This window comes from Vombatus ursinus, unplaced genomic scaffold (assembly GCF_900497805.2).
Source record: "Vombatus ursinus unplaced genomic scaffold, bare-nosed wombat genome assembly UNPS02014768.1, whole genome shotgun sequence".
Taxonomy (NCBI): domain Eukaryota; kingdom Metazoa; phylum Chordata; class Mammalia; order Diprotodontia; family Vombatidae; genus Vombatus; species Vombatus ursinus.
Window position 1 is genome coordinate 22,607,974 of NW_020954546.1, and position 9,730 is coordinate 22,617,703.

Below are 9,730 nucleotides of genomic sequence, written 5' to 3' on the forward strand. Positions count from 1 at the left end.
GAGAGAAGGATGGAAGGATGGAGGGGGGGCAGGAAGAAAGGAGGGAGAGAAGGAGAAAAAGATGGAAGTAAGAAGGGAGGGGAGAGAGCAACAAGGCTTGACCCTGTCCCCCACCCCTGCTCACATACACCTTCCAGGCTTTGGGGGTTTGGACCTCCCTAGGGAGGTCATTGCGCTTTATGGGAGCCCCAGTGAGCCCAGGAAGGGAAGGGAAGGGGTAGGGGTGGAGAATGCCACTCCTCACCCTCACTTGCTCAACACCTTCCACCCAAGGAGAGTGGGAGGGTGATTTTCAGAAGCAGGAGGGACACCCGGGAGAACCTTCTGTGGGGGCTCCCCAGCATATCTTAGGTACTCAGCTCCCTAGCTCTGTGCCTTGGGCATGGGGGGATGGGGGAGAGGGACCCGAAGGCTTTTTGAGAGTCTCTCCTTCCCCCCTCCCCCCAATTTAAGCTATAGATAGTATCATCAAGCACCAGGGGTAAGCAAAGAGGCAGCCTTCCTGAGTGAACCCCCTAGAGAAGGAGGGAAGACAAGCAGAGACCCACCTTAATGGCGACTTTCCCCCCAACTAGGGAGACCTGTGTTCTGGTCCTGATTCTGATCTGAACTGGCTGTGTTACCCTGACCATGCTTACCTTGCCTCAGAGAAGGTGCTGACTCGTACTGGCAGTGGGAGTTCCCTATTTCTGTGAAGTTCCTTTCCATCCCCTTCTATAAATGCACATTTTTAAAATGTCATAAAACTTGGAGGGAGGCAGTGTGGGGTAGGTACAGAGAACTAGATTTGGAGTTGGGAAGACCTGTGCTCAAGGCAGTTAGTCATTCATTCATTCATTCATTCAACATTTATTAGGCACCAAAGAATTGCCAGAAGCGTGGGAGGCACTGGAGAGACAGACAAAAACTAGAGCCCCGGGGGAACTAGCACATACGCATATAGGCATAGACCTGTTTGCCGGAGGAGAGACCTCCCAGGTGAGGAAACTCTCTTCACCAATGCAGGACAGCACCTACTCTGAGGACTAAGAGAGGCCCGGATTTCAAGGTCAGTATGTGTCTAACCTTGGACTTGAACAAAGTTCTGCCTGGTTCCAAGGGCACCTCTTCACCCCAGAGATACAAAATAGACACAAAGCAGACATAAATAAAGCAGTTTCAGTGGGAGAACCCTAATTAGCACGAAGGATGGGGAATCTGCACCCTTTAGGAGGCAGAATTTGAGTTGAGCCTTGAAGGAGGCCCAGAAGTGGAGGTGGGGAGGGAGGGAGTGCATTCCAGGCATTTGGGCAGTTCCAGGGAAGAGATGGCATGTCTTGGAGAGAGAATGGCCAGTTCATTTGGAATGCAGGGCCTGGCACAGGTGCCCAGGGACAGTCTAAAGACCCTCTTAGTGTGCCAGGCAACTGTATAGGATTATGAAGTTACAGATGGCTCGACAGATGCCAGTCTGCATTGGTGGAGGGGGTTTCCATACTGGAATTTCATCTACACCGGGTCTAGACCAAAATTCCAATCATGGTATTTGTCTTATGGTAAGTCAAGATGAGCGGTAAATAAAGAGCTACACACCGGAATCAGGCAGGGAAGAGTTAGGTCCTGACAGCCTGGCTCCAAGGACTAAATAAACCCGGGGGGTTTCTCATCAGTTTCTCATCTATGAAATCGAGATGGATACACTCTATCCTGGCTGGCTCCCCAGGCTGCTGACAGAAAGGCTTTTGTAACCTCTGACCAGCTGTCTAAGCGTGAGCTGTAGTTATTATTATTTGTGCTGGGGTGGGAGTGGAAGAGAGTGAGACAAAGGTCCTGAAATCCACCCCTTTCCCCTAAAGCTGCCTAACAAGGAAATTCTGTGGAGAGAAAGCGCCCTCTTTCATTAATAATGCAATGGGAGGAGATCTCCACTTACAATAACAGCTGATCCACCCTGGAAAGTAGCAGGTAATGATGAACATTTGTAATGAGGCCGGTCTAATAATGAGCGTAGGGCTATTATCAGACCACAGGCTGGACACATCCGAAAATAAATTATTTTAAGTATCCATTAACGAATGCCTAATTAATGCCCAATTAGAGAAAGAACTACAGAGGAAGTGCTCTGGACAGGGGCAAGAACTCACCACAGCCACGGCCGGCAAGGAGGCTGAGCCTCAGGGGAAATGGAGCTGGGGGTGGGGATTGCTAAGGTCAGGGAGCGTGGGGTGAGTGTAAGAAGGGAAAACAAAGGCTGGGATGAGGAGGGGAAAGTGGACCAGGGGGAGGTGGGGGAGTCAGGAAAGCAGAGAGACAGCAGCAGTTTCTGAGGGCCAGCCACCATCCATCCTTGCTACCAGGAAGCTCCCCTGCACTTTCATTGGTAAGCTGGGGCTAGTGTTCCAGGAAAGTTCCCCCATGATATTTTCTGGCCCTTTGATATTCTTCCCCTGAGATATGTGGGGCTAAGGGTGAGCCCTCCAGCCTGGCCAGCGGACTGAGAGTCAGTGTGGAGGAAGAGGAACTCCTGCCAGACTTGGGAGTCATCTGGACCAGCAGCTTCAGCTCTGAGGGGCCTTGGCCTATTTATCACGAGGGCCCCTGCTCTCCTCCAATGCCACCCTAGTGTTGGTGGGGCTGAGACTTTGTGTGGCCTGCTTCTCCCTGATTACAAAGGGACCTCCATGGAGAGGCCCTGGGTGGGCAGTGGGGGTAGAGGACCTTTAGCCCCCAGTAGCTAAGGGAGATGGTGGGGACTGGTTGGATTCCATGATTACTAGGTTTCCTTATACCTCTGAGGTTCCACATCTCTGTGACTCCCACGACAAGACCACAGGCTAGAGAGCTGTACCCTTAAGACACGGAGCCTTGGGCCTGGTGGAGACTTACCCATTCCACCTTGGGGTGGGCGCAGCTGGCCCACGCCCACCCTCTGGAAGCCCGTATCTTCTTTCTCTCTCACTTACTCCAACCTATCTGACCTCCAAATTCCCTTCTAGCTCAAATGTCTGAACGCGCCCCTCTCTCTCCACCCCATTTAGGGGCTCTGGGTATGGAGGCAAGGGAAGGATGGGCCTCTTGACCTGAAGGTAGGCAGGTGGAGGCTAAGTAAGTGAGCCAGTGCTGGGGTGGGAGGCAAAGGTGAAGGTTCTCAGGAGAGGATGCTTGGGCCCTCCCCCCCCCCCCCCCCCCGCCCCGTTGCGGGGCCCCCTGACCTAGCTCTCCTCTCTCTGCACAGGTCACTATGTGAAACTGTTCCTGGTACTTTGTGGTCTGGAGCTCCAGGTGGGCATCTGCTGCCCTGTGGACTGTGTGTGCTACCCGGCGCCTATGACTGTCAGCTGCCAGGCGCACAACTTTGCCGCCATCCCCGAGGGCATCCCCGAGGACAGCGAGCGCATCTTCCTGCAGAATAACCAGATCGGCTTCCTCCTCCCGGGCCACTTCAGCCCCTCCATGGTCACGCTCTGGATCTACTCCAACAACATCACCTCCATCGACCCGGACACCTTCAAAGGCTTTGTGCACTTGGAGGAGCTGGACCTAGGGGACAACCGCCACCTGCGGACCTTGGCCCCGGAGACCTTCCAGGGCCTGGCCAAGCTCCACGCACTCTACCTGTACAAGTGCGGGCTCAGCTCCCTGCCTGCAGGCATCTTCGGCGGCCTCCACAACCTCCAGTATCTCTACCTGCAGGACAACCACATCGAGTTTCTCCAGGACGACACTTTTGTGGATCTGGTGAACCTCAGCCACTTGTTCCTTCATGGCAATAAACTCTGGAAACTCACCCAGAACACCTTCCGGGGCCTGGTCAACCTGGACCGCCTGCTCCTCCATGAGAACCAGCTGCAGCTGGTGCAGCACCGGGCCTTCCACGACCTCCAGAGACTCACCACCCTCTTCCTTTTCAACAACAGCCTCTCTGAACTTCAGGGGGACTGTCTCACCTACCTGGGGGCCCTGGAGTTTCTCCGGCTCAACGGCAACCCCTGGGACTGCGGCTGCCGGGCCCGGTCGCTGTGGGAATGGCTGCGGAGGTTCCGGGGGTCCAGCTCTAGCGTGCTCTGTGCTTCTCCCGAGACGTTGCAGGGCCGGGATCTGAAGCTGCTCCAGGCCCAGGACTTCAGGAACTGTACAGGGGCTGAGTCTCTGAACCAGCTCAAGTCCCACACCCTCACCACCACCGACCGGGCAGCTCGCAAGGAGCATCACCCTCCCCACGGCGGCCCCAAGGACAAGGGGTCCCAGCACAGCTTCCACGGCCACCAGCCTGGCTCCCGCCTGGGCTCCAAGAAGCCCGGAAAGAACTGTACCAACTACAGAAATCGGAACCAGATTTCCAAACCAGGGGCTGGTGGGGCCCGGAAAAATGGCCACGAGGTCCAGGACTATGTGCCAGACTACCACCACAAGTTCAACTTTGACATGATGCCCACAGCACGCCCCAAAAAGAAGGGCAAATGCGCCCGGAGGACCCCCATCCTTTCGCCCAGTGGGGTACAGCAGGCCTCCAGGGGCAACGCTCTCAGGGCCTCCCTCCTGGCGTGGATCCTGGTGCTGGCGGTTACTCTCCGCTGATAGCTCGGGAGGGCAGTTGGCGCAGGGCACTGCCACCTATCTATAAAGGAACAGAATTTCTTTTTTCTTTTTTTCTACATGGAGGATTTGCCAGTTCCAGGGAAAGGATGGCGGAGGCTTTGGCCAGTCTCCGTCCATGGCCCGGTGGATTATCAAGCCCAAAACTGTACAGCACCCGCAGTGGAAGGGGATTAGAGGCATTACCAACCCAGCTGTCACAAATGGCCCTGTCCGAGCACCCACTGAAACTGCCACCCAAGTGAGGAGATTTAAAAAAAAAGATTTTTTTTAAAAACACAAGCTAATCCTTCATTAGCAACAAATGAACAAGTACACAGACAGGAGCTGTGTTCTCTACAAAATCCTGTTAATTTTAAGGGGGTATCAAAGACCCTACCCTTCTGGGATGGAGCAAGACAACTCTGAGAGAATTGAGGATGACCACGGAAGTCCTGAGCGTGTACACCCAGGGGATGGCCCTCACATGTACAATCCTTGGACCCCCTCGGCCTCGTGGGGTTCGGGCCTCTCCCATTCCTGTGTCTCAGGCAACACTGGCCTATTGGCACTTAATTGCTGGGCTCCTGAGGGGCCAACTACCAAAGGAAAGGTTGTGAGAGGCTGGAATTTAAGACTTCCCTGGGAGAAACAAGGCCCTTGCAGAAGGTGGGGTTTCCTAACTGTTCACTTATATATATATACTCTCTCTCTTTCTATATATATAAATGCACAGGCCTTCCCCCTTCAGTTATCAAACTGTACATCTTATATCATGTTTATAAACTATAAGGAAATGATACCTGCTGAAACTAAGGATTGTATTGGTCAATTTTTAGTGGGGGAAAAGGTTCTATAATTTTTTTTTTTTGGTCTAGAAAAACTTGGTAGCCATATTTACAAAACCTGACCCTGGCCCAATCCAAGGTTAGGGGGTGACTGTGGAGGAACTGGAAGGTGGCAAGAATCACTTCAGGGGACCAATGTTCTTAGTGGCTTAGGGCACTTTTTATATGCAATGAATTCCCATCTACCTCCCCTCCCCCCCAACACCCCCTCACACCTCCTGAAGCAGCTTCTGTGCCCAAGGAGGGGAAAGAAAACCTAACAGCTTGTGGGCTTCCTAATGAACCAGGCCCCTGGGGAATGAACAGAGTGAGGAAGGGGAATGGAAGAGGGTCGTTTTGTTGATAAGTGAGGCCGTTTTAAACAGTGTTAGTCCAACAGGTGTGGACAGTGTAGCTAGCCTAGAAGTCACCTATGAAGGGGGCAAGAGGACAGGAGCACAGAGGCTCGTACCCAGTCGTAAAACCCGACCGATGACTTTCCTTAAGACTTGGGGAGAGAAAACCCTGGTAGAGAAGGGGATTAGGCAGGAGGGCAGACACATCACCATGAAGCATCACTGTGCTAAATGCTGGGGATACAAAGAAAGGCAAAGCCAGTCTCTGACCGCAAGGAGCTTACATTCTAATGGGGAGGATAACAGGCAAATAATGTACATGCAAGAGACATACTGTGTTAAGTGGGGAGTAATCTCAGAGGGAAGGCATTAGCAGTAATGGGGACCTCAGATACTGGCCTAGACTCAAGGGGTCCCTGCAGGACAGAGCCCAAGAAGAAGGGGCCTTCACTCTTACCCTGCTTGAGAGTTATTTCTCCTGATTAACAGACTAAGGAGATTTAAAGACCAGAAATACTAAATGGAAAAAACCTGCCGTAAGTAATAGGAATTAAGACAAGGAAGGGAATAGAGGGTAGGATGAGGGTCCATTTCTAGCCTTGATCCCAACACGGGCTGGAAGCACCCCCCCACCTTAGCACAACCCCACCTCATCCCCCCCAAACATGAGGGTTGCTGATATTTTTTCTGCATTTTGCACAAACAGCAAACACAAATTTCCCCAACGGAGAGGGTGTAAGAGGAAAGAAACACTGAATCCAATTAGGGAGAGAAAAACAATAAAAAAAATTATCTTGGACAAGGAAGCTCTGTTTTTCATTTCCTAACCCAACATTCCTGAAGGAGTGACAGATCTCTGGGCTTGTGTGGGGCCTGCAGAGCCTGGGCACAGCGCTGAGAAAATGGCACGTTTGCTGGTGAATTCAAGATGTGTGGAGCAGGGCACGTTGACTCATAGGGACGGCAAGAGAAGGAGGGGGGAAAAAAAGACAGAAAAACCACTTGTTTTCCAGATTTTCCCTCGCACAGAACATGATTCACTCCCCACTCGCTGCCTGAGCTCGGTCGGCACTGCCTCTGCTGTCCCTCTGCTGAACAGGCTGGTTTTGGCCTGGTCCCAGAAGCCCTGGGACCAGCTGGCACTGTTGCTGAGGCTTATCTGCCCTACGGGGTCCCCATGGCTGGAAGGGGACAGTGTCCGTCCTGGGGCAGAGGGGGCTCTTTTAGGAGGCTTGAAAAGCTATGCTTCTGCCATAGGAAAGCCTAGTGTGGGGAGCTGGAGGGGAGGGATCCTCTCACCTATGATGGTGGGACAAGGGAGCCCAGTTTCATGGATGGGTGCTTCCAATTCTTCAGGCTTAAGAGAAAGTAAATGGTGCCCAAAGAGCAAGGAAGGAAGGAAGGAATAGTTTGCCTCAGATCTGGATAGTCAAATACTGGCTATAGGACTTGAGACTTCCACTAAAGGGACACCCAAAGAAGCCAGAACCAATAATCTACAGTCTTTAATTACCCCCCAGGGATCCCCCTGTTCTAACCGGTGGCAATGCAACAGTCCTGGCCATGCCTTACAAACAGAGGATATTGTTACGTTCCTTATTTCATTTCCAACCTTGTACATCAAAGCTCTCAATGGGAAAATGAAGGCTATAAGTACTTTATTAATTTTTTTAAAAGACCTGGTAAGTCCTGTAATATGAAAAGTGAAATGTCAGTACAAGGGAGGCTAATGTTTTATAAATGACCCAGCCCCATCAGGCACAGCAGACTCTCGTGGCCGAATGTTATTAGAGGCGAGGCAGTGGGGCCCAGAACCTGAGTTATATTTTTAGTAGCTTTTCCTCTAAGAGGTAGAGGAAATAAAGTCAACTCCTCTGTGTATTACATCACTTGTCAGTCAACAGCTTATATTCTGAGCAGTAAGAGGACCCGGTTGCCAAAAAACCCAAAGTAAGATGACAAATTGGTTGATAAGCGAGGACCCCTTTGCCCCTCAGACTCAGGGATCCTTCCTCCCGGCTGCTGCCCCTCCGGCTCTTCACCCAAGCTTAAAGCTTGGGGTGTCTGGGTTTGCTTCTGGGTTCTCTGGCATCCCTCGACACTGCCCCTATTCTCTTGGGTGCTCCATCGTGAAAGACCCTGGCTGTGGTGTTCCACCCTAACCCTGGAAGTTCTCTCCTGTTATCTGAACCTTTCTCTCCTTCCCCCTTCCCTTAACAGCCCTCTTTTCTCAGCAGTACAAAAGGGAGTTGGGTGGCCCTGGGGAAGTTCTTGGCCGCCATTGGCCACTCGGAGTTGCATGACCCTCCCTCTCTTAGGCAGCCCCCTATCTCTGCCTGCCTGCTCCCTACCATGGCCCGCCTCCACTTGGGTGGATTGCCCTGAGATGTGGGACTCCCCTCACCATGGTTCCATACGCTGGCCCAGTAGCACACATGCTACACCCCTCCCCCTACCCTGGCACTTGCCAGCATTTCACTATCAAAATTTCCATCTTCTGTTTAGGCCTAGCCTTCCATCTGTGCCAACAAATCGGGACTGTTCCCCAGAAATCAATCCGGGCCGGAGGCCCATTCCCAGACACCTGCTGCTTCTCAAAGTAGAGGACGTATTTGCTAACGACTCTCTCTCTGCTTCATTTTGCTTCTCTTTCTATCTGTACCAGTTTCTTCCCAATGTGACCACCCATCAAAGGCCCCTGCCCATCTGCCAACCCTCCTCCCTCCAGCTTGTGTGGGACTTCCTGATCATCAAAAATGGGATAGCCCTTCCCAGTAATCCCCTTGATTACCCTTCTGCTTGGGGCAGTTTACCACAGAGGAACCAAGCACCCTAATGCTGCTTGGCTGATGTGGTGACATGACTGAGTGTCTTCCACCGAGCTGAGCGCAAGGCAGCACCGTCTCGTGGGAGAGTCAAGAGTACAAAGATTCGGGGGACCCACAGCCTGGGGGGGGTGGAGTTAAGACCTGAACAAATGGATAATACAAGGCTGCTGACAAGTGCCAACCAGGCATTCAGGAGTTGGGGGTGGGTGGCCAAGGAAAGATTTGAGGAGGAGGTGGGGCTTGAGTTGGACCCTGAAAGTGAGGCTGTGTTCCAGGCGAGAGAAAAGATGTAAGCAAAGGTGCAGAGGGAGGAACACGTGTGCTGGGGGTGGGGAACAGGGATCAGATACGCCTGGCTGGGAGGAAAGAGTCAACGCACTGCAGCTAATGGAGATCTGGTTGGGAAGGTAGTTTTGGCAAATGGTGGAGGGCACTGAAGGCTAGGCTGGCTCGCTTCTCAGCCCACCATCAGCCACACTTTGAGGTCACTGTCAAGAGAGCCTCCTAAGTAGGAGTTCTTAAACCTGGGGTCCCTCAACTTGGGTTTTTTTGACTCAATTTTATTTCCGGTTCTAATTCTCCGAGAAGGCAAGAAAAACAAAAACCATCGCAAATATGTATGGACGTGCCAAACAAATTTCATTAGCCACGTTTCGGAGACATTGTCTAGGAGAGGCTTGTTCAAGCAGGGGCTGGCCATAGCACAAGCAGTGTGGGAGAGTGGATAGAGTGCTGGACCCGGAGTCGGGAAGACCTGTGTCCAAATCCTGTCTCTGACACTAATAATCATAGCTAGCATTTCTATAGTGCTTTAAGGTTTGCAAAACACTACATATATTGTTGATCTTCACAATGACTACCTTACGAAATAGGTGCATGAACCTGTTTGAAAATTTTTTTTGATAACTGTATTTTGATACAATGGGTTTCCTTTGTAATCCCATACATCTTATTTTATATTTATTTATATCATTCCCATAAGGGGCCCATCAGACCACCAAAGGGTTCCATGACACAAAAACAAGGCTAAGAATTCCTGCTTTAAAGCCTTCTCTCCTTCTCTCTTTACTGAGACTCTTAGAGGGTGTAAGCTACAGCTGCAGCTGCAGCGGTCTGTGGGGTGCCTCCAGAGAGGGGCAGGGGGATCCATGTGGGGGGGCCATTG

At 51.9% G+C, this 9,730-nt stretch overlaps 1 protein-coding gene across 1 annotated transcript in view; it reads left to right on the forward strand.

Annotated features, from left to right (window-relative positions):
* The window catches only part of RTN4RL1 (reticulon 4 receptor like 1), a 123,914-nt gene extending 117,378 nt beyond the window's left edge, over nucleotides 1-6,536 (forward strand). The window contains exon 2 of the mRNA XM_027861505.1: nucleotides 3,215-6,536. Within this exon, the coding sequence (XP_027717306.1) occupies nucleotides 3,215-4,557 (1,343 nt within the window). The 3' untranslated portion in view covers nucleotides 4,558-6,536. The remainder of the gene's footprint in view (nucleotides 1-3,214) is intronic.
* The last annotated feature ends 3,194 nt before the right edge of the window (nucleotides 6,537-9,730 follow it).